Source organism: Myxine glutinosa, chromosome 11, assembly GCF_964187855.1.
Source record: "Myxine glutinosa chromosome 11, kmMyxGlut1.1, whole genome shotgun sequence".
Lineage (NCBI taxonomy): Eukaryota > Metazoa > Chordata > Myxini > Myxiniformes > Myxinidae > Myxine > Myxine glutinosa.
The window spans coordinates 47,617,461-47,641,629 of record NC_136271.1 but is presented as its reverse complement, the minus strand read 5'-3'; the positions used below and the strand labels follow the sequence as shown (position 1 = coordinate 47,641,629).

The window sequence follows — 24,169 nt, the reverse complement described above, 5'->3', positions numbered from 1 at the left end:
ACCACCGGTAGATCTACTTGCTAATCTACTATATAAGAGAGCCGTTGGTCTGTGTGTCATCATTTTTCTCAGAGATGGCTGCACGGATCTTCGACAAACTTTCAGAGGTTCATCAGTGAGTGACTGGGAGTGTTTTAGGCAAAAAAAAATAAAAAAATAGGAAAACAAAAAGTTCGTTTTTATGGATTTTTTTTTTTTAAATCGCTCTATAATGCCTAAACCTTTTTGATTAATGACAGTTATATACAAGTATACATTCACATACAACATGCATTTTAAAGGCCATTTTCCTTGCTAGAGCGGGGGTTAGCCTTGCGGTCCCCATGACAATCTTCTCCATTTTGCCCTATTTTCTGCATCTCTCCTTGTTAACCCCCTTGCCCGCATTTCTTCTTCCACCATCTTTAGCCAAGTCTTTTTCGGTCTTCCCCGTCCTCTGCTTCCTTCTACATTCATTTCCATCACTCTTCTCAACCAGTCACTTTCATCCTTCCTCAACACATGACTAAACCATCTCAACCTGTTCCTCTTCACAGCATCAATCACAGGCTCTATTCCCATCATCTTTCGCAATTCATCATATACATACATTCACATAAATAAATACAAAACAATTACCAGACATTTGAACACAAATGATTAATCAAACGATTGAGGAAGTGGTCAAAGTTGGTGGTAAGGCTTCTTCTTCTTCCTGAACATCATCATGCTTAATTCAGAAACGTGATCAATGGCACATTCACCAGCATATATTCAACGAAAAGGTTAAATGACGATTTGATATTTGTGATGGATTCTGATTTGGATGTAGTTGCTTTTCCCCCTCCCCTTCCCCATGCCCCTCCCCCTTCCCCTCTGGCAACGCCGGGTACTCCTGCTAGTCTAGTAATAAACAACAAGAGCAGGTCCAGTCAGGTGACGTTTCACCCGCTTCCAAGCAAGCTTCCCCAGGCCAACTGACCCCGAGCATTGGCACGTGTCCGCTTTTATTCCAGAGGCGACAATTAATTTCCAGTCACATGTCCTTGTGAGAGATATTCATTTCCGGTCTTGTGCCACTACGAGAGGTCAATTGAGAAGTGTTTTTATTTTGCCGACCGGAAGCAATCACATCAATGGTCGTCTGCTCTGCTATTTTTATTATCTACACGTAATCTGGTATCATATTGTAGCATCAACAGGTCAATTAATAGTGACCATGCTGCGGTGGGAAGTGCTAATCCCATGATGAATCAAAACGACATTTTACTGCGTTCAAACTTAATGGAGGCGGCTCACACGATTGGGAACCGAAGAAACATATGAGAACCTCAGTTCTGATTTAACGGGGTTTATTTCCCAATCACAAATAACAGTGGAAAATAGAACCTGATGGTGGGGAATGACGGCATGTTGGGGCAGAAAGAGGGAAACATGTAATTCACAATAAATAAACAATTATTTACAAGAGGAAATAAATAACCCTAAAGGCACCACCACACCAGACTCGAGCACAGATGAGAACGGGAACAAAAAACCGAGTAAAACCTTAGCTTTGGTGTTCGTCGACAGAGGATGGTGGAGCAAGCATGCCAAAATAGGGAGGCAGCACAACAAAATAGGCTAGCAGGCGACGAAGCAGGCATGACAAACAGAAAGGCAGGATAACAAAATAGGCGAACAGGCTATGAAGCAAGCACGACAAACCAGACAGGAAGCGATCAAAAATCGATCCTCTCAAGAGGCGATCAAACTGTCTCCTACACATCATGTGCCATCCATTTTTAGTAGTAGAAGCACCGGCTCGCTTCAGGAGCATTGGTAAAAATTCCCCCCCCCCCCCCTCCCCTTTGCGAGGGGAGTGGGGGAAGGGTTTGTCCCCATGACTTGATCCTGGGTAATACCAACACGTATGCAAATTACATCGTGGTTATATAGCTGAGATAGATTCCAATTGCACCAGCCTATAGGCTGCCATCAGAGGCCTGAAGCCTAAGGACTGAAGTCTGAGGCCTATATTTACTGTGGCCTTCATAAGGCCCCTGACGCCTATCGGCTCCAATGTTTCGATATGCGATGATCCTTTTAACAGTCACTTTGGTAGTTTTCCACTGAAAGGGAAACTTATAAGGAGGGCAGGGTGATTGTGAATATGACAGCTCTGAAATTGCATAGTACCAACATAACGGCCGCATTATTTTTCAGGTTACAATTGTGGGTGGAGACAGGCCAGCTGTCCAACGAATGGGTGGAAAAGAGCGTTACACACGGACGGATGGATGAACAAGCGTATTATTATATAAATACATATGTACATAATAAATAGTTCACTCATTTAAAAATAAAACTTTAACCATACTTTCTTCAGGATTAATTTTATCTCCCACTCCATATGAACATAATCTTGTGATTTATAATGTCAAGTGGGAGGATTAACCATAAAGATACTTCCAAATATGGAGTCAGCTGTTTATGATGATAAAAACAAACAAGTGAATCCTCTTGGATTGCGCTGAGGTTCGGGCATGGAATTTCGAGCCTCGATCATGGTTCGAGCCTCGATCTTGTATACAAAAATAATAATAATAATAATAATAAGAACCTTGGGCCGAATCTCGCGCTTCACCAGTGCGCGTGCGCGAATTTACGTCACGTCGGCAGCGAGAAGGGGTTCCCCAACACGAACCAATCAGGAACTGCCACGTCACACTTATATGATCTCAGAATTCCTGTGACAGGAATTCGCGTTACACTGGCTGGAAGTCATTCGCTAGAGGCGCTTCCTCAGCGCTAATAAACGTAATCACACATATATTTAACCACACTAACCAGTGAAAAGCGACTTTTTGCTAACGTGATGAGCTCTTGATCACCGGGTCCACACACGTTCAGGCCAATGGGTAACAAGCGTTTAAGAGCAGCCACGATGAGAGACGTCTGCATGGAGTAACGCTCCCCACGGTTTTTGCTTTTCTTACGCTCTCCTTCCACACGTCCCTGCCAACATCACCAAGTAGATCACAACAACAATTGTTTATCAATAACTATAATGGATTTCTGCAAACACAAATAAGCACGTGCACACAAAATACACACGACCATATGAATGAATAAAGAATGATCGTTTTAAGGCCATTTTCCCCGCTAGAGCGGGGGTTAGCCTTGCGGTCCCCATGACAATCATGGTTCCCTGTTTGAGGCAATGTTTTTATGGCCGGATGCCCTTCCTGACGCCAACCCTTGGTCGCCTCTTACGATGCGCAGGGATACGGTGTACCTATTCTAAGCCGGGGTACACACCGGGATCATTCATCCCAGCAAGCTGGTACTCAATTTGCCGACCTCGGAAGGATGACAGGCTGAGTCAACCCCCCTGGTGTTAATTCAGCGATCGACCGGGATTCGAACCCAGGATCCTAGGATCCCAAGCCGGCACCCTAACCGCTAAGCCAACACACGACCATATATTTTCCTAAATTAGATTCATCAATGCCTACGACTGAATGCAAGACCAACTCAACAGGTGCAGAGACCTTGGACATCTTGCTCTTGGAATCAGATGAGATGAGGAAGGACATGTTGTTTATCTCATTCTGCACCACAAAATTCTGCTCTTCGCGCTTGAAGTTCTGTGAATGATACAAAGTTATTAACAAGTGGTAAAATAATTAATATATTCCATTCATGATGGTTATACCATTCATGGGTAAATATTATTTGACAACCATAACTCACATTAACCACAAATTTGGTTTTTTTATTTCATTTTCTAATTATAATACTACGAGCTGTGACACGCGGCACATCCACGCAATGTAAAATGTGACGTCAATCCTCAACTCCCTCGCACCCCACCCAAACCCCAAGTTCTCATCCTGCCCCTCCCAACCTTGAGGCGTCATTATCCTCTCAATTTCAAGCCTTTAAACCCTTTCCCCACCCCACCACAACTTCTCAACTCCTCCTCCCCCAAAATCGAATCAATTCGTCCTTGTCACACAACCAACCTGTCCACCAAATTTCACCCAAATCTGTCCACAACGTTTTGAGATATTGTGCTACATGTCGTTTTTGGCCTTATCTCTCAATTGTGAAGAATCACTTAATAAATTATCGTATCTGAATCCGGATTCCAATCTTCACCAAAATCGAATCATTTTGTCCTTGTCACATACCCAACCTCTCCACCAAATTCCGTCTGAATCTGTTCAAAACTTTTTGAGATATCCTGTTCACAGACAGAAAGACAAACAGGGGAGAAAACATAACCTCCGTCCACCTTCAGTGGTGGAGGTAATGAAATAAAAGCTCTGCCCAAACCTGCTGCCCAACTCACATGAGAGCGTGACCAATAAATGAAAACATCGGCCACCATACGGAAAAGCTTATCTGCATCCGAATTTGGTTCTTTCAACCACTTGGACCTGAACAGGAGGAAATCATCACATCATTAGTAAAGATCTTACCCACTTACAATACAGGTAAGACTATCACACAAACATCATTTGTACATCTTCTTGTCGACATGATGACGAAACAAGTAGCACAAAACAATTTGAATAGGCCCTGCAGGCTGCTAGTACTTATTTTCATGGCCACATGTATTCCCACCAAGTGGGGTTGACCGGGGAAAGTTTTCTCCAAAGTCTGTCAAGAACTGGCTGGCCAAGTCTGCAATTTGACTGAAGGTAAATATTATAATACCATGTAAAATACCTCATCCCTCAGATCGGCAGTCTGCAACCTCCTCACTCTCTGCAGACCTGGACAAAATCACAGACTGGTCAAACAAGTGGAACATGTCTTTCAATCCTGACAAATCTCACACTCTTGCTTTGTCTCTCTGAAAAGACCGACTGGATAACCCTCCCATCAACTTTCTCAACAATCCTCTCCAAGAAGTTCTGTCACTCAAGCTTTTAGGTCTCACTATCTGCCATGATCTTTCCTGGGAAAACCACATTTCCAAGCAGGCCTCCAAAGCCAGTCGCCGACTGGGCATCCTCCATCATGCGAAGTCCTTCCTTGGCACACCTGAGTTCCTCACCACATACAAGTCATTCATCCGCAGCTCAAGGGAATCCTCCTCTCCCCACTGGGCTGGTGCACCTTCATCACACCTAGCTCGTCTTCACGCTGTTGAAACCAAAACTTTCAGAATCATTGGAATCTCCCATGATGAAGCTGATTGTGAGGGCCTTTCACTCACTCACCGCAGGCAGGTAGGTGGTCTTTCTGTCTTCTACCGACTCCTCTCCGGCCTTGCTCCCCCAGCTCTATCTGTGCTCTGTCCCCCAAATATTCCTACAGGTCGCACAAGATCTCCCAGCAACCCTCTTCTGGTGAAATCGCCAAAATCTAGGCTCTCTGCTCACCTTCACTCTTTCATTCCTCTTTTCTCCCGCCTCTGGAACAAACTCCCTCACTCTCTTAAATCCCACTCTTCCCTCCAGGTCTTTAAAACAGCTGTTCACCACCATCTATCTTCTCCCATCCAAAACCTTGATATTTTCTACCCCCGTTAATTCACCCCAGATCCACTTTTCTGAAATACCGACTTCTTTCCTGGAAGTCCTAGCAGTGTCCATGTGTTTTTTTATCTCTCCCTCTCCCCCCCCTCCCCCCACCCCCCCATTCCCACGCCTCCTCCCCCCAAGCCCTCTCCCTCCCACAGATCTCCTGATGTCCCTGCTCTCAAATGTTGTACTTGTGTGCTTCTCCCTCTCACCCCATCTTGTCTCCCGCTCCCTTTATTATATGTCTTATGTGTCCGTTTTTTTTTTGTCATTAATGTTAGCTCTTACACGAGCCTCGATCCTGTATACAGACAAAAAAAAGAAAAAAGTGGCAGGATTTTTTTTTTTTGTTCAGAATGCGGCAACTTCATTTTGTAACTTCAAGAAAGAGACTGTGGTATCTTTAACATCCACCAACTAACGCTGGCAGGCAGGATGACCGGCTTAACACCCATCCGAGGGATGGTGCACTTTGTGATGTAACGTCCTTGCTGCAAACCACCAATCGGACAGTTTATAGGGAATCAAACTGCAGAAGTATATTCTTCAACAAAACCCAGGCCAGACTATTCAAATGTAAGTATGCTGCATACCAACCTGTCAGACTTAATAGGCCAGGCAGTATCATCACTAAACATAAACGCCATGTATTCTTTCGGGGTTATGCTTCAATAAACTCTCTGATTAAAATTATTGGAGTAAGGATGAAGAGGTCAGCTGACCTGTTGATGTCCACAAATCGTACAAGTAGGGGGTAGAAGGCATACAAGTCACGTGCCAGAATGGCAAACTCATCTAGCAGGGTCAGTTCGGCATCAGACATGTCTCCAGCCGCTTGCGCTCGCAGCCTTTCCTCCTCAGAAACGATCTGCAAGACCAATAAAACAAGCACGAGCTTAATTCACTTATTCCTCTCATTTGGAAGGTAGTCTGGTGCTCTCTGCTCATTTACCGCAGACTTAGATTCGGCATCCATCATGTCTTTCATGGTTGTGTGAAGCTTCGGGGATGATGTTAATGGAGAGAGAAATGATTATCTATGAGGGGGGTACACACAAATGTCCAATTCCATTGGTCTATCTGATCAGACTGACCAGACACGATACCTTTTTGGTGAATGTTGTGACAAGCCTCTGGTTCCTAACTGGAGTAAAATGTTCGTCAATGCACAGTCAATCCAAGCGGTTAAAATGGACAAAAACGAGACAGGTAGAAGAAGTAATGTCGTGGGACCGTACATGAGATGACAAGGCCTCACCTTGTACGCCTTCTTCTTCAGTTTCTCCATAGTGGGTATAAAATGCGACTTCAGCAGCTCGGGCCTTGCCTTGCTTATTATGGGTTGTGCAAACACTGTGGGATGAAAGTTATGTCAGTTGGTTGCTAGTTCCTCGGATTCCTTAAAGGTAGGCATGTATAATGTGTGGTATTCCCGATAGAGGGAGGAGAGAGGGAGGGAGAGAGAGAGAGAGGGAGAGAGAGAGAGAGAGGGAGAGGGAGAGAGAGGGAGAGAGAGGGAGGGAGAGAGAGAGAGAAAGAGGAAGAGAAAGAGAGAGAGAGAGACTGAACTCAGCAGGTAGGCCAAATACATTGGCATATATCAGTGTACTCTTATATGAATTTCAAGGACATTGAGGTTTTGGGGGGGGGGCATGACAAGGACAATTAAAGAACGGATTAACGGATTTCAATAAATCCAACTACAATGGATTCAGGGAACGCCTGGGAAGTTTTGTGATGCAAAAGAGGTCGGTTTGTGTGTCCAGGTACATCATCGGACACACGTGTCGAAACTGCAAACTCCAACTTGCGATGCTGGTTATCCCCGCATGGAGGGTGGGGTCTCCCAAGAATCCTTTTTTGACCTCAGAGTTTATTTCCTGCCATGGCCCATGGCTAATACGTAACCCAGACAGTTTGATCAAAAGAAATAAGAGAGGGGGAGGGCAATAATTTATTTTTTATTTTGATCTTCCTCTTAGTGTGTTATTGTAAATTATTCGCAATTCAGTATCTAAAATTGCTGTGATGAATATCCTATTAACAATCTCTTCCTCCTCACTCCCAGAGTGTATTGCTCGGCCGGTATCGATACACCACCTAATTCTATTTTTCCCATTAACAACTTTTTTTTAGCAATTACACAAATATCAGTATTCCCGTCAGCAAAGCAACGGGTCTTACATTCTAGTTCGTTATTAAGCCACCATGGTAAAACTCTCCGAAAAACTCCTGCCCGGAAACCCCGTTCAAACAAAACTAAAGCATATTCACATATTATGAAACGAAAAGCAAAATGATACTGCTACAACTCTTTTGTATTTTCACACTATTCAGCTTGGAAAACTCGACCTAAACCAGAAATTGCGCACCAAACCTTCATTCATTGCACAAGTTGTTAGTCCCTTTATTTGGGTCAAGATAAAACTGACATTACGTCCAAAAACCTTCAGCTATTACACAAATTGCTCATCCCTTTATTTGGGCAGTGCGTAGGCACCAGACCGCTTTCTTAATCACTCCCGAAAATAATGAAAAATAACCCCAGGTTACCTACATGAAGCAAAAACATGCCAATGCTTATGTGCAAATATAATGCATCGTGGTTATATAGCTCTGATAAATTACAATTGCACTGACCAATGTGCTGACATCAGAGGGCCGAGGCCTAAGGCCTGAATACTGAGACCTATGCATTCTGTGGCTTTGACAAAATGTCGGATGTATCCTTTTTTTTTTTAAGTTACAATTGTGGGTGGGGTCGGGCTAGTTGCCCAACCAATGGGGGAAGCAGTAGGTGGATGGGATCCATATATAAATTCAAATATAGTGTACACAAGTCAGGAGACGACGATGGTTCACGAGCGAGCGGTATTCAATGACAAAGGACGGACTATAACCGAAACAGGCCCGGACAGGCCAGGCCCGGACAGGCCAGGCCCGGAAATGTCAAAACGAAGGTTACTGACCTTGAAATGAGATAGAAAATAATGTATAATCAGTTATGACGTTAGTTAGCTACACAATACCGAAAATTCGGTTTGATTCCGACAACTTTGAAACTTTGACCTTTGTGACCTTCAAAGCTCAAAGGTCGAAGATTCTGAAATTTGTTGGAAAACTTGTATTTCATGATGTATGTGATAATATAAGATCATGTACGACATTTCACCCTATCAGGAAGCGAACAATGTAATAAAACCATCAAAAATCGACTTTTCTAAATTTCATGACCTTGTGACCTTGACCTTGGGGCGAAAATGAAAAATCGAGCTCCGTGGGGCTAGACACATGACATTGGCCTAACCAAATACCGAAACCCCTGTCAGATTCCACCAACCTTCTCGGAGAAGATGTAGCTGGAACTCGATTACCCCCTAAAAAGACATCTTTTTCGGGCGTCGCTCCGCCCACAATGGGCGCAATACGCCCACTCTAGGCAGGACACAACTAGATCATGATATCAACCTCCGACCCAAGTTTCATCAAGATCGGATGATATCATCGGGTAGTTATGATGCGGACAGACAGACAGACAGACAGACAGACACACAAACAGACACACACCGCATGACGAATATAGTGGTCACTCTGTTTGATAACTCGTGAACCATTAGTCCAAAAACGAACTGGCATTTATACACACAGTATTTATTTATTTATTTTGTATACAAGATCGAGGCTCGTGAAACAGCAAACATTAATCCCCAAAAAAAAAAACGGACACAAAACATACAATAAAGGGAGCGGGACACAAGATGGGGAGAGAGAGGGAAGCACACAAGTACAACAGCAGAGAACAGGGACATCGGGATATATGTGGGAGGGAGAGGGCTTGGGGGGTGACGGCATGGGAAAGGGGAAGAGGTAAAAAACACATGGACACTGCTAGGACTTCCAGGAAAGAAGTCTGTATTTCAAAAAAGTGGATCTGTCCAGTCGGTCTTTTCGGGAGGGTTGTCCAGTTGGTCTTTTCGGAGAGACATAGTAAGAGTGTGAGATTTGTCAGGATTGAAAGACCTGTTCCACTTGTTTGACCAGTCTGTGATTTTATCCAGGTCTGCAGAGAGTGAGGAGGCTGCAGACTGCCGATCTGAGGGATGAGGAATGGCGCGGCAGAGCGTGGAGTCATCAGCACAAAGAGATAGAGAGGATTTTCCAGAGAGTCGGAGAGATCATTGATGAAGACCAGAAAAAGCACAGGGCCCAGAACACTGCCTTGGGGAACTCCAGCCTGAACAGGAAGAGGAGATGAGAGAAATCCGTTCAGGGCCACACGTTGACTACGAACAGAGAGGAGGTCCGCAAGCCATGCGTGGAGATTTCCATGGATACCATTGGAGGAGAGTTTGGTGAGCAGAGAGGGGTGCCAGACCGTATTGAAGGCACGTGAAGGCACACATAGAAGACCAACAAGAGAAATTAAGATTTTGGGATGTAATTTCCGTTTTAGCCTGAGTTTTCAAGGCTGAATCGTGTGAATGCACAGAAGGGTCGTATTTTGAAAAGTAAATGTGAAAGGATTATAGAGATTGAGCAGCCAATTCACTGAAGTTGCATTTACAGTTTAATAGTCTGTTTTATCACAAAAGGATATCCTGGGGAATTTTTAATGACATGCAGACCTTCAAGGACTGGTGATTAGATAATATTGGCTTTGATAGGATGGAAAGGCCAGAGAACAACAACAACAGCAAATCGAGTGATGGAATGGCGATGGAAGTACTGCCCACCAAGCTGGTATACCCATCAAGGATGGAATGGTATAAGATTTCAAAAGAACCAAAGAGCCACACAACAATAAAAACAACAACAACAAAAAAAAACAGCAGCATCGTGAATCAGGAATTGGAATGGCGTGGGAAGCACTGCTCGCCGGAAAGTTGTGACATCATCCAGCATGGCAAATGCTTTGACAAAAGCCTACTTTAGACTGGGCCAAACGGAATAAAAGGAAGTAATTTTAGTTAATGTACGCATAATTATAAGATATTGTTAATTAAGCTGCCGAGTTTGGTCATAATGCAAGCAGCAGGGTGATAGGAAAAGGAAAAAGACAGACACACAGCGTTCCATGATTTATATAGACGGTCAGATGAATCTCGTCATTGTGCTTATAAAACATGAATTGTTTCACTTTCACAGCAGCTCTTTTTGATTAAAGGTAATTAAAGTAGATTTAAAGGCACTCACTGGATGTTTATAAAAACAGCAGATATGAAATTCATTTTTGCATTATAGCTATGTAGGCGAGTAATTTTTTTTTGAATTTGTGACATGTTTAAAAAGTCTGTACAGAGTTGGACTTCCGCTTCCGGTCTTGCTGGCGAGGTTTCGTTTATTCGCAGCTCTCCACGCTCTCCATCGAAATCGAAGTTAAGTAATTGTTCCCATTTGTATTTTCGTTATAACTGTATTTATTTTATGGTGTTGTACGTATAGTGTGTCCCGAGGAAGATTTTCGGTGCAAATCTTTCATACCTGTATAGAAAATCCTGTTAATTCGTGTCGTGTCTTTTGAGGCCTTGTACAGTGTCCAACCTTAAGGCTTTGTTTTTCTCTCAGCGGTCCGTCATTTGTGCTCCAATAACTTTCGTTCTCTGTTTTCCCAGTCTTTTCACCCCATAGCCTACTTCCTTGTTTAAAATTTCAACAAAAAAAAAAACAAAAAAAAAAACATTTCCTTCTCTGTTCTTATTTGTTGTTCTCATTCGTTTATTCGTTCTTATTCGTTCGTTCGTTCTTCGACCACGTGTTTCTCCCCCATTTCCCCAGATATTTTTCACTGTTAAACTTTATAATGTTTACACTTTCCCCTCAAGTTCTGTATTCCGTCGTATATTATAACACCTTTTTCTTCTTCTTCTTTAAAAGGCTGCTTTCGACTTTCTCACCAAATCTATTCATCCCCAAAAAAAATTCCAACTCTGACAGTGCCTCTTTTCTACATTCCCTAAACTCTCCTGCACTCCATCCTCCCTCCAGCGTCCTTAAAGGTATTTTTGACTCGAAGGTCACAAGAAACTCATTTTGCAATAAATGTTCGTTTCCCATTAATCGTACACTTTCTAAAATCCAATCTCACCCCTCCCCTCCAAATCTTCCCCATCACCCCTCCCCTCCAAATCCTCCCCATCACCCATCCCTTTCAAATCTCCCCCCTTGCCCCTTCCCTCCTAAACTACCCCCACACCCCTCCCCTCTAAGACTCCCCCTCGCCCCTCCCCTCCTAGACTCCCCCCTCACCCCTCCCCTCCAAATCTCCCCCATATCCCATCCCTTTCAAATCCCTCCCCTTGTCCCTTCCCTCCCAAACTCCCCCCTCGCTGATCTTAACTTATCTCGCTTAACTGATCTCTCCATACAGGTTGCTTCTGACAAACCAGACGTGATCTGCTTAACAGAAACTTTCCTCCTTCATGATGTCTCTGATTCCTTAGTATCTCTCCCGGGTTACTCCCTCCTCCGGTATGATAGACCTGAGCCTCGTCCTGGAGGTGGGGTTGCTATCTTTATCAAAAACTTTCTTCCTCACTCGCCCTGCACTGCACTCTCTACACCTCACCCCCAGGAATACCTCTGGCTACGGCTTCCCCTTCGCTCCCACCTCTTGTTCATATGTGTGTTGTACCGTCCACCAAACAGTGATGACTCCATCTACATCTCGCTGTCTGATAATATGGACCAACTTCTATCTACTCATCCCAACTCTCTCTTCCTCATATGTGGTGATTTCAATTGTCACCATGCCAGTTGGCTGGGTGTGGGTACCTCTCTCACCAGCCATGGCTCCTCAGCAAAGGACTTCTGCGACTCACTGGGACTGACACAATCTGCCAATTTCCCGACCCGGATCTCAGTCAATGGAGCATCTTCTCTTCTGGACTTGGTTTGGACGAACTTCCCTGAAAATGTCTGCTGCTCTTCTTCTGCCCCAATCGGCTCATCTGATCATGTGCTTGTTAAAGTGGACATCTCTCTGACCATTCTCAGGGAGCCTGCTCAGCGTCGACGAGTCTGGCATTTCACTCAGGCCAACTGGCACGGTCTTCAAGCAGCCATCAATCATCTGGACTGGTCTCCCATCTCTACCACCTCTGACATCAACTCATCCTGGGAATTCTTCCAAAGTAAATTGCTCTCTCATGCACAGATTTATCCCATCTCGTCTTCAGTTGTCATACCCTTCCTCCCGTCCAAGGTACACGGAATCTTGTGGTGAGGCTGTTGCCCAGAAACAACTTGCCTTCGTCTCCTGGAAAGCAAATCCAACGGAAGAAAATCTCATTTCCTTTCACAAAGCCCGAAACAAGTGTGTGTCCACCCTCAGGAGAGCCAGGAAAAAATATCTCTCCGTTCTCAAGGCCAAACTCACTTATCTGTCTCCCTCTTCCAAATCCTGGTGGCGTCTGGTGAATTCTGTTTCTGGTGTTTGTTCCCCCTCCATCCCCTCCCTTACCTCAAACGGCTACACAGCTGACTCCGCACGTGAAAAAGCTGAATGCCTCAACTCTGTGTTTGCCTCTAAATCCTGTGTCCCAAACCCATCCCTCTCTGTACCCACCATACCCAGTCGTACCCAGCTGCTCCTGGACTCCATGTCCTTTCCTCCTGACAAGGTGGAAAAGTTTCTGTCAACCCTCGACTCTGATTCTGCAACTGGACCTGATGGCATCAGCCCACGGGTCCTAAAATCCTGTTCTTCTGCTCTTTCACTCCCTCTCTCTGTTCTCTTCACCCTCTCTTTTGCTCAAGGTCAACTGCCATCTGCTTGGAAATCAGCCAACATCACCGCTTTGCACAAAAAGGTGCAAAAACAGATCCTAGCAACTACAGACCAATCAGCCTTCTCCCAATTATCAGCAAAGTCATGGAATCCATCATTGCTTCGGATATGAAATCTTTTCTATTCTCCAATGGCTTGATCTCTGATCATCAATTTGGTTTCAGACCAGGTCACTCTACTCTGGACATGCTGCTTCTGCTGTCTCAACAATGGATGGAGGTCCTCAATGCCAAACAGGAAATTAGAGCTGTCTCCCTCGACATATCACGTGCCTTCGATACGGTCTGGCACCCCGCTCTGCTCACCAAACTCTCCTCCTTTGGTATCCATGGAAATCTCCACGCATGGCTGGCGGACTTCCTCTCTAGTCGTAGTCAACGTGTGGCCCTGAATGGGTTTCTCTCATCTCCTCTTCCTGTTCAGGCTGGAGTTCCCCAAGGCAGTGTTCTGGGCCCTGTGCTTTTTCTGGTCTTCATCAATGATCTCTCTTGGTGTTGAAGATCCCTGGTGTTGGGCTAGCGGCTAGGGTGCCGGCTTAGGATCCTAGGATCCTGGGTTCGAATCTCGGTCGATCGCCGAATTAATGCCAGGGGGGTTGACTCAGCCTGTCATCCTTCCGAGGTCGGCTAATTGAGTACCAGTTCACTGGTAATTGCCTGTTTGTCGTTGAAGGCGGCAAAAAGGGTTGGCGTCAGGAAGGGCATCCGGCCGTAAAACATTGCTTCAAAAAGGGGACCAAAAAACAACAACTACCACGGTCCCCGAAAAGGCCAACCCCCGCTTTGCGGGGAAAAATGGCCTCTAAACGGTGGTGGTTAATGATCTCTCTGACTCTCTTGAAAATCCTCTCTATCTCTTTGCTGATGACTCCACTCTCTGCCGCTCCATTCCTCATCCCTCAGATCGGCAGTCTGCAGCCTCCTCACTCTCTGCAGACCTGGACAAAATCACAGACTGGGCAAACAAGTGGAACATGTCTTTCAATCCTGACAAATCTCACACTCTTACTATGTCTCTCCGAAAAGACCGACTGGACAACCCTCCCGAAAAGACCGACTGGACAGATCCACTCTTTTGAAATACAAACTTCTTTCCTGGAAGTCCTAGCAGTGTCCATGTGGTTTATACCTCTTCCCCTTTCCCATGCCTTCACCCCCCCAAGCCCTCTCCCTCCCACAGATCTCCCGATGTCTCTGTTCTATGCTGTTGTACTTGTGTGCTTCCCTCTCTCTCCCCATCTTGTGTCCCGCTCCCTTTATTGTATGTTTTGTGTCCGTATTTTTGGGGGGGATTCTTTACGATGTCTCTCCGAAAAGACCGACTGGACAACCCTCCCATCTACTTTCTGAATAATCCTCTCCAAGAAGTTCTGTCACTCAAGCTTTTGGGTCTCACTATCTGCGATGATCTTTCCTGGGAAAACCACATTTCCAAGCTGGCCTCCAAAGCCGGTCGCCGACTGGGCATCCTCCGTCGTGCGAAGTCCTTCCTCGCCACACCTGAGCTCCTCACCACATACAAGGCTTTCATCCGCAGCTCAATGGAGTACTGCTCTCCCCTCTGGGATGGTGCTCCTGCCTCACACCTAGCTCATCTTCACGCTGTTGAAACCAAAGCATTCAGAATCATTGGAATCTCCCGCGATGACGCTATCTCCGAGGGCCTTTCACTTACTCACCGCAGGCAGGTTGGTGGTCTTTCCGTCTTCTACCGACTCCTCTCCGGCCTTGCTCCCCCAGCTCTCTCTGGGCTCTGTCCCCCAAATATTCCTACAGGTCGCACAAGATCTGCCTGCAACCCTCTTATGGTTAAACTGCCAAAATCAAGACTCTCTGCTCACCTTCACTCCTTCATTCCTCTTTTCTCCCGCCTCTGGAACAAACTCCCTCACTCTCTTCAATCCCACTCCTCCCTCCAGGTGTTTAAAACGGCTGTTCACCACCATCTCTTATCTTCCCCAATCCAAAACCTTGATCTTTTCTACCCCCGCTAATTTCACCCCAAATCCACTTTTTGAGGTGCCGACTTCTTTCCTGGAAGTCCTTGGTGTCCTTGCGTTTTATGCCTATCCTGCCCCCCCCCCCCCCCCCAGGCCCTCTCCCTCCCACACATCTCCCGATGTCCCTGCTCTCAAATGTTGTGTTTGTGTGCTTCCTCCCCTTCTCTCCCCATCTTGTCGACCGCTCCCCTTTTTATATACTTTGTTTGATTTGTTTGTTTGATAAATGTTAGCTCTTTCACGAGCCTCGACTCTGTATACAAAAAAAATAAAAAAATAAAAATTAAAGTTTTATGGAAACACATTTACACATTGCGCTTAAAGCACTACTTTTGCACCGCGAAGGCAAGTGTACTACTTCTGTGTCGCAAGTATTTTTGTCTTTCTTTCAATATATGCACTGGTATTGGCTTAGCGGTTAGGGTGCCGGCTTGGGATCCTAGGATCCTGGGTTTGAATCCCGGTCGATCGCTGAATTAACGCCAGGGGGGTTGACAGCCTGTCATCCTTCCGAGGTCGGCAAATTGAGTACCAGCTTGCTGGGATGAATGATCACGGTGAGTACCCCGATTTAGAATAGGTACACCGTATCCCTGCGCATCGTAAAAGGCGACCAAGGGTTGGCGTCAGGAAGGGCATCCGGCCATAAAAACATTGCCTCAAACAGGGAACCATGATTGTCATGGGGCCCGCAAGGCTAACCCCCGCTCTAGTGGGGAAAATGGCCTTAAAACGATCATTCATTTACAATATATGCACAAATTTCTCCATTAGACTAATCAATAAAGAATAAAACAAAGTGAAGAGTGGATAGAAGAAGACAAAAAATCTGGAAAGCAAGAGAAGAAGGCACCATTTTCTCCATAAAAGACCTCCTTACCAGCAATCCTTTTCATCCAGGCAGCCTCTTCCATGCCTAGGTTGCTGCTGATGATACGCAGAATGTGGCCCAGCAAAGCATTCATGTGTGCGGTTGTGACGCTCGTGCAGTTCGGTCTCTCGGGGTCATCACGGATGTCGGGCCCATGATCCCACCAATGTAGAAGGTAGTTGCAGAGCATGGGCAATGTCACCTCGATGACGTGCGGCATCTCTGTGTAGCGAGCGCCGGACTCGGCCAACTGGCAAATCTCCACGAGGACCTGCTCCAAGTGGGGCATGCCGGGACATGCATCTTCCACCTTGGAGGGCAAGAGCAACACTGGCAGAAAAAGAAATGACAAAAAGAAATGCACAATTAAAACAAAGATCAGGCCATATTGCGAAGGTTGGTGGTGTGCATGATCCAAGTGGGTGCAAGTGATAATGACACATCGGTTTATCAATGTGCACTGGGATTCAGCTTACTGGCACGCTCACGCGGCGTCTTCGTCACGTACACAGAGTATGGGTTGTTTTTGTTCAGCTCAGGTTCCAAGAAGGCAACAGGGAAAGCTCCAGCTAGGCCAGCGACACACTCGCCTATCGCAGGCCGATGCCTGCACGATAAAAAAGTGGCCATTGGAGATAGTGTGGCGGCTAATGGTGTGGTTAAAGTTGGAAAAGGAGAATAACAAAAAGATTTGTAAATGGCAAGAGGACAAAGTCAAATCCCTTTAGTGTGTGTGAGTGCTCCTTCTGTCGAAAGCAGCATGTAGTTTAATGTCTTGTAATGTAAGTGATTAATTTGCGAGCCTCCTGTGTGTAAGTGATTAATCTGTGGGCCTCCCATATGTTACATCCAGCATATGACTGACATAGTCGCCTCCCATATGTCACATCCGGCATGTTCAGAAAGCTGCCACCATTTCATCTCTGGCGACGTGGGGACGTGGTTTCCATCAGAAGAATGGGTGAATTTGATCATAGTTGGCTGATGTGAGATTTGGATGGATTGATCAGCATTCTCATTTTGCTCTGTACTCTGGTCAGACTGGTAACTTCCTTTAAGAATGCTGAGATGCTTTATGATTATTCCTGTCAGAATGTTGAGAGATGCTTTATTATTAATCTCGCAGTTGGTACAAATGAACCAATCTGGCTGTGTCTGAATGACGATGCAGTTTTATTCAATTGTAAATGGAGCTTAAAAACTTACATGATTTATGTTATCTATGTGAATAAAAATATTAGATTTGATTGTGTGATCTAGACACCCATGTTGGTTTGCTACAGTTAATGAATTCAACAATCCTCATGTTAGGTTGCCGAATGTATTGGTTAATGCTTGTGGAGAAAAGTATGGTTGTCCAAATGTGCCATAATGCACATCTTGTGAGAGTATGCAAACATTGTCTGCCTCTGGTGTATCTCATGTGTTACATGGGTCAAGCCTGTAAAGCTTGCATTTAAAAATATTTGAAGTTACATATTCGATATATATATTGTAAATATTGTCTGCCTCTGGCGTATCTCATGTGTTATATGGGTCAAGCATGTAAAGCTTGTATGGCCGCCATATCCTGTTTCCTGGTGGGCCTAATACATTAGGCTGTATCGGCACCTGCTGATTATGCACTGTCCGGCTTTGTTGCATCAGATTTACATTGGCTTTGTTTGGGCCGAGTGTCAAGTTATTAGGTAGGTTTAATCAAACCCGTACGCGCCGCCTTAAAAAATAGCATTGCATAATTCTTCAAAGGCCCGATATTCTCTTCACTCTTTACCTTCTATTTCCAAACACTTCCGACTTTCCCCTTTTCAAAAAGCAGATTTTTTTAATTCCTTAAAAACTCAGACTATTCTCTCTTTCGTCACTTTTCTGTCAATGCAGTTCTCTTATTTAAGGCCTGGCCTCAATGAGGACTATATAGTCCGTGACTGGAGTCTTCAACGTAATATATATATATATATATATTGGGGGATAAGCAATCCATGACCGTGTGATGAATCAGCTTGTTCTGATATAAATGTGGGGATGGTGACATAGATAAGAGGTGACAAGTTAATTTTTAAATAGCACATCAAATGTGAGTTTCCCAATTATGCTGTTCATCTTTTAAGCACTGCGAGTTCAATTACTAAGCAGCTAGCTTGCGCTTGCCGAGCCAACCGTTCCTTATCGATGGTTTCAAATGGCATGCTATCTTGAATGCTTAAACCACTTGGCGAGTGCTCGATAAGAAATTTAGAAACTGAAAACACCTCTGACATTCTTGAGGTCCAAGTCTAGATCTACTGTAATCTATATAACCTTGAGAAGATAATAACATAACCCTTCCTGCTGCTTCTGATGGTGCACTCGTTGCTTGAAACCAGACACAGCTGTCCGTCAGACTCATGATCGATATTGAACCAAACCATGAAGACCTTTGGAGATGAATTGTATGATACCTTCGGCAGCAAGGAAGAGGGAGTTGAGTGGACAGTGGAGGCGAAAAATGTACATTTTGTGTCGCATGTCGTGACCACAGTGCAGTCATTCTTGTTTTTGTATACAACGTCAAGGATTGTGTGAGAGCTTGAACACTGAACTTATCAAGAGGCAAAACAACATAAGGAACAGACAAGAGAGCGTGGCACTGGCAGCAGGGTTGAAGGAGGGAGACAAATAATGTGTTAGGGGAGGAATGGGGTTGACAAGATGGCTACAGAAGGAAACTTATCCCTCCCCTCCCCAAAGGTTATTGTAAACCAAGGTCTTCAAGATCAATGTGATCCCCCAAGATGAAGCTGAGTCTATGGACCTATCGCTTTGCCATCGCAGACAGGTTGGTGGTCTCTCTGTCCTCTATCGCCTCCTTTGTGGTCTTGCATCCTCTGCTCTTTCCGTGTTTGTCACCCCTCCCCGCCCTCCTCCCACGCCTCCGCCCCCTCCACCAAGGTTTCTACAGGGTACACGGTGTCCACCATCAACCCTATTCTGGTGAAACTTCCAAAATCCAAAATCGCTGCTCACCTCCACTCATTCGTTCCTCTTTTTTCTCGCATATGGAACCAATTTCCACATTCTCTTAAATCACATTCTTCCCTTTAGGTTTTCAAGACAGCTGTTCACCAGTCTCTCAGATAATCTGCTCACCACCCCATCCAAAACCATAATCTTTTCTACCCCCTCTAATGCTCCCCTAGCCCACCTCATTCCAAATGTACAGTCTTACTGTCCTGAGACTTTGCTTCTGTATCCATCTTGTCCACCCTGTGCGACCTCCCCTACCCCTTATTTTTCCCCACGTCATTTATTCGTCCAAGTCTCCCTCTATTTTGTCCCTCAACCCCACTGTTTGTGTGTCCCCCAGGCCCCATCTCTCTTTCTGCTGTTCCTTTTGTCCTATTACGTCCTGGTCCATTCTATGTTCTAGCTTCTCCATGAGCCTCGACTTTGTATACAAAAGCTCCTCCATGAGTCTGAGATCCTATAAAAAGGATTTTTCTTTCAGTAGGCTGTTTGCTAACTTGCTCACCTTTCCACAAACATATTCTTGCTTGTCGCCATTGTGTACAGACAAGACATTATCTTGTAGCACGAGGACTGGACATCATCAACTGTGGGGAAAAGTCAAAAAAAACTCAGTGCACATGAGCATAGTGGTATCAACTTAACGTCAGAGGTAAATTCCAAAGGGTAATAAGGTAATCAAAGCCATTGGTGGAGAGGCTGGCAAAGAGTTGTCCAGTCCTCAATCGGATTACTCAGGAAATCCTATCTGGATAAACGACAGGCATGGTGCTGTGTGGTGCTGTTACAGTACATGATGTGTGCATTATTTTATGGATGCAAACAATCCGATGACGTCATTCAAACTAAATTTACATTTTGGGCACCGGAACATGGCCAAATTAACAACACCAGAAGTTGATCACAAAAGTACGTTGTTATCTCCACGGACCTGGTGCTTGATATTATTTTTGGTATCTCTACAGGCCTGCTGCTTGAACAGTCAAATAACAAATAATAAAGAGAGAGGTCATGTCGTTTATATCACTCAAATGATCGGAATAGGCAATGGGACAAAAATATGAAGAGAAAATTCCGGGGAGCCACTGCTGAATCGTTTCAATGTTCCCCTCCATAACTCACCAATGAGCACGGTACCGAACTGGTACTGTGCAATGTGCTTGAACAATGATGTGAGGATGGGAAGGAGTGCTGTGGTCGTGTAACAGATGTTTTGAGCCATGGCCCGGAGCTGTGTGCGGGTGAGCGAGCCCCCGCCTTGGCGCACACCCTCAGATGTGTGCTCCAGATCTTCTGATGCATAGTCAAAGAAACAGCGCAATGCCGCACGAATTGTCTCCGGCCCTGACTTGATCACAGTCCTGGAATTAAGAAAGCATCTCAGCACATCAATAAAGTATAAAATCAATGCTGCGAAAGAGGAAGCAGTAGTAAGCACACAAAACCGGGTGTACATTGAGGTAAAGATAGGTTGGGGAGAAGAGGATGATGGATAGTGTGAGCGACTGTGAGGTTAATCAAGATTGAAACATTATTCTATACAATGTATTTTGATTTAATGACATGCTCTCCCTTTTCTAATACATTGGAAGAGTACTCTGCCCCATTGATAGGAAAAGTAAGTAAAAGTACCCGTCCCCAGTGATGGGAAAGGTTAATTTATCAATTTAAATTATGTCATGGACTTTAAAAAGGTTAATTGTGTTGCACTCATGAGGAAAAACATTTAACTGTTTCTGTAGATGAAGTGGTCATGGCTTTAATTATTGTGAAGAGTTTTTACTGGTACAGAAGTGTGTCCCTTCGTTTCACGCAGAGATAAAGCTCTGAGATACTTATAACACCCACCACAAAATGGTCGTGCAACATCGGGTGGCAGAGGTTCAATTTATCTAAAAAGAGGTCAAAATATCCTGCTTGCAAAATTCAATTTGGCATCAACATTATTCATGCCTGTTCTCCTGTTATTTCAAAAGTGAATGTTGAGCTTTTCAAATGCAGCGCGGGAAGCGGCCGCTCTAAACGGGAGACAGACAAACGCATGGAAATACACCACGGTTTGCAATATATGATGATTTCCCTTCCAAGGAACTTTAACACAGAAAAAGACCATTCGGCCCATCAAGCCTGCATTATGGTTGCCAGAAGGGGTCACTAACAGCAGAGTTGAAGGACAAAATAAAAATATAGCGAGACTTGGACTGGGTGTGGGGGTGTGGGGAGGAATAGGGTGGACAGGATGCATACAGAAGGAAACTTCTCCCCCTCCCCCCTATTCCCTATCCCTCTCTTTCCCATTCCCTCTCTCTACCTACTCCCCTCCATCTCTCCCACTCCCCTCCATCTCTCCCACTCCCCTCTTACACCCACTACTCCCATCTCTCCCCCACCCCACTACCTCCTCTCCTCTTTCTATCTCCCTCCCCTCTCCTCGTTTTTTTTTTGTGTTTTTTTGGTATACTGAATCGAGGCTCATGAAAGAGCTAACATTTATTTCACAAACAAATCAACCAGACAAACAAAATATATAAAAAGAGGGAGCGGAAGACAAGATGGGGAGAGAAGGGGAAGCACACAAACACAACATTTGAGAGCAGGGAGATGTGTGGGAGGGAGAGGGCTTGGGGGGAGGAGGCGTGGGGGGGGGGAGGAGCCATGGGGAGGGGGGGGGAGAGGTATAAAACACAAGGACACCAAGGACTTCCAGGACAGAAGTTGGTATTTCAAAAAAGTGGATTTGGGGTGAAATTAGCGGGGGTAGAAAAGATCAAGGTTTTGGATGGGGGAAAATAAGAGATGGTGGTAAACAGCTGTTTTAAAGACCTGGAGGGTGGAGTGGGATTGAAGAGAGTGAGGGAGTTTGTTCCAGAGGCGGGAGAAAAGAGGAATGCAGGAGTGAAGGTGAGCAGAGAGTCTTGATTTTGGCAGTTTAACCATAAGAGGGTTGCAGGCAGATCTTGTGCGACCTGTCGGAATATGTGGGGGACAGAGCCCAGAGAGAGCTGGGGGGGCAAGGCCAGAGAGGAGTCGGTAGAAGACGGAAAGACCACCAACCTGCCTGCGGTGAGTGAGTGAAAGGCCTTTGGAGTTAGCTTCATCACGGGAGACTCCAATGATTCTGAACACTTTGGTTTCAACAGCGTGAAGACGAGCTCGGTGTGAGGCAGGATCACAAGCCCAGAGGGGAGAGCAGTATTCCATTGAGCTGCGGATGAAAGCCTTGTATGTGGTGAGGAGCTCAGGTGTGCCAAGGAAGGACTTCGCACGACGGAGGATGCCCAGTCGGCGACTGGCTTTGGAGGCCAGATTTGAAATGTGGTTTTCCCAGGAAAGATCATGGCAGATAGTGAGACCCAAAAAGCTTGAGTGACAGAACTTCTTGGAGAGGATTATTCAGAAAGTAGATGGGAGGGTTGTCCAGTCGGTCTTTTCGGAGAGACATCGTAAGAGTGTGAGATTTGTCAGGATTGAAAGACATGTTCCACTTGTTTGCCCAGTCTGTGATTTTGTCCAGGTCTGCAGAGAGTGAGGAGGCTGCAGACTGCCGATCTGAGGGATGAGGAATGGAGCGACAGAGAGTAGAGTCGTCAGCAATGAGATAGAGAGGATTTTCAAGAGAGTCAGAGAGATCATTGATGAAGACCAGAAAAAGCACAGGGCCCAGAACACTGCCTTGGGGAGCTCCAGCCTGAACAGGAAGAGGAGATGAGAGAAACCCATTCAGGGCCACACGTTGACTACGACTAGAGAGGAAGTCCACCAGCCATGCGTGGAGATTTCCATGGATACCAAAGGAGGAGGGTTTGGTGAACAGAGCGGGGTGCCAGACAGTATCGAAGGCACGTGAAATGTCAAGGGAGACAGCTCTAATTTCCTGTTTGGCGTTGAGGACCTCCATCCATTGTTGAGAAAGCAGAAGCAGCATGTCCAGAGTAGAGTGACCAGGTCTGAAACCAAATTGATGGTCAGAGATCAAGCCATTGGAGAAGAGGAAAGATTTCATATCTGAAGCAATGATGGATTCCATGACTTTGCTGATAATTGGGAGAAGGCTGATTGGTCTGTAGTTGCTAGGATCTGTTTTTGCACCTTTTTTGTGCAAAGTGGTGATGTTGGCTGATTTCCAAGCAGATGGCAGATGACCTTGAGCAAAAGAGAGGGTGAAGAGAACAGAGAGAGGGAGTGAAAGAGTGGAAGAACATGATTTTAGGACCCGTGGGCCGATGCCGTCAGGACCAGTTGCAGAATCAGAGTCGAGGGTTGACAGAAACTTTTCCACCTTGTCAGGAGGAAAGGACACAGAGTCCAGGAGCAGCTGGGTACGACTAGGTACGGTGGGTACAGAGAGGGATGGGTTTGGGACACAAGATTTAGAGGCAAACACAGAGTTGAGGCATTCAGCTTGTTCACGTGCAGAGTCAGCCGTGTAGCCGTTTGAGGTGAGAGAGGGGATGGAGGGGGAACAAACACCAGAAACAGATTTGACCAGACGGCACCAGGATTTGGAAGAGGGAGACAGATAAGAGAGTTCGGTCTTGAGAACGGTGAGATATTGTTTCCTGGCTCTCCTGAGGGTGGACACACACTTGTTTCGGGCTTTGTGAAAGGAAATGAGATTTCCTTCCATTGGATTTGCTTTCCAGGAGACGAAAGCAAGTTGTTTCTGGGCAACAGCCTCACCACAAGATTCCGTGTACCATGGACGGGAGGAAGGGTATGACAACTGAAGACGAGATGGGGTAAATCTGTGCATGAGAGAGAGCAATTTACTTTGAAAGAATTCCCAGGATGAGTTGATGTCAGAGGCGGTAGAGATGGGAGACCAGTCCAGATGATTGATGGCTGCTTGAAGACCGTGCCAGTTGGCCTGAGTGAAATGCCAGACTCGTCGACGCTGAGGAGGCTCTCTGAGAATGGTCAGAGAGATGTCCACTTTAACAAGCACATGATCAGATGAGCCAATTGGAGCAGAAGAAGAGCAGCAGACATTTTCAGGGAAGTTAGTCATAACC

The 24,169-nt window shown here is 45.5% G+C and overlaps 1 protein-coding gene across 1 annotated transcript in view; it reads right to left on the bottom strand.

The window, feature by feature from the left end:
- LOC137436654 (ryanodine receptor 2) overlaps positions 1-24,169 on the bottom strand; it is a 344,268-nt gene that overhangs the window by 128,756 nt on the left and 191,343 nt on the right. The window contains exons 65-73 of the mRNA XM_078786637.1: positions 20,280-20,518; positions 19,663-19,744; positions 16,628-16,758; positions 16,161-16,481; positions 6,754-6,848; positions 6,218-6,363; positions 4,316-4,403; positions 3,513-3,608; positions 2,809-2,976 (exon numbers count right to left, since the gene is read on the bottom strand). Coding sequence (XP_078642763.1) covers positions 2,809-2,976; positions 3,513-3,608; positions 4,316-4,403; positions 6,218-6,363; positions 6,754-6,848; positions 16,161-16,481; positions 16,628-16,758; positions 19,663-19,744; positions 20,280-20,518 — 1,366 coding nt within the window. The remainder of the gene's footprint in view (positions 1-2,808; positions 2,977-3,512; positions 3,609-4,315; positions 4,404-6,217; positions 6,364-6,753; positions 6,849-16,160; positions 16,482-16,627; positions 16,759-19,662; positions 19,745-20,279; positions 20,519-24,169) is intronic.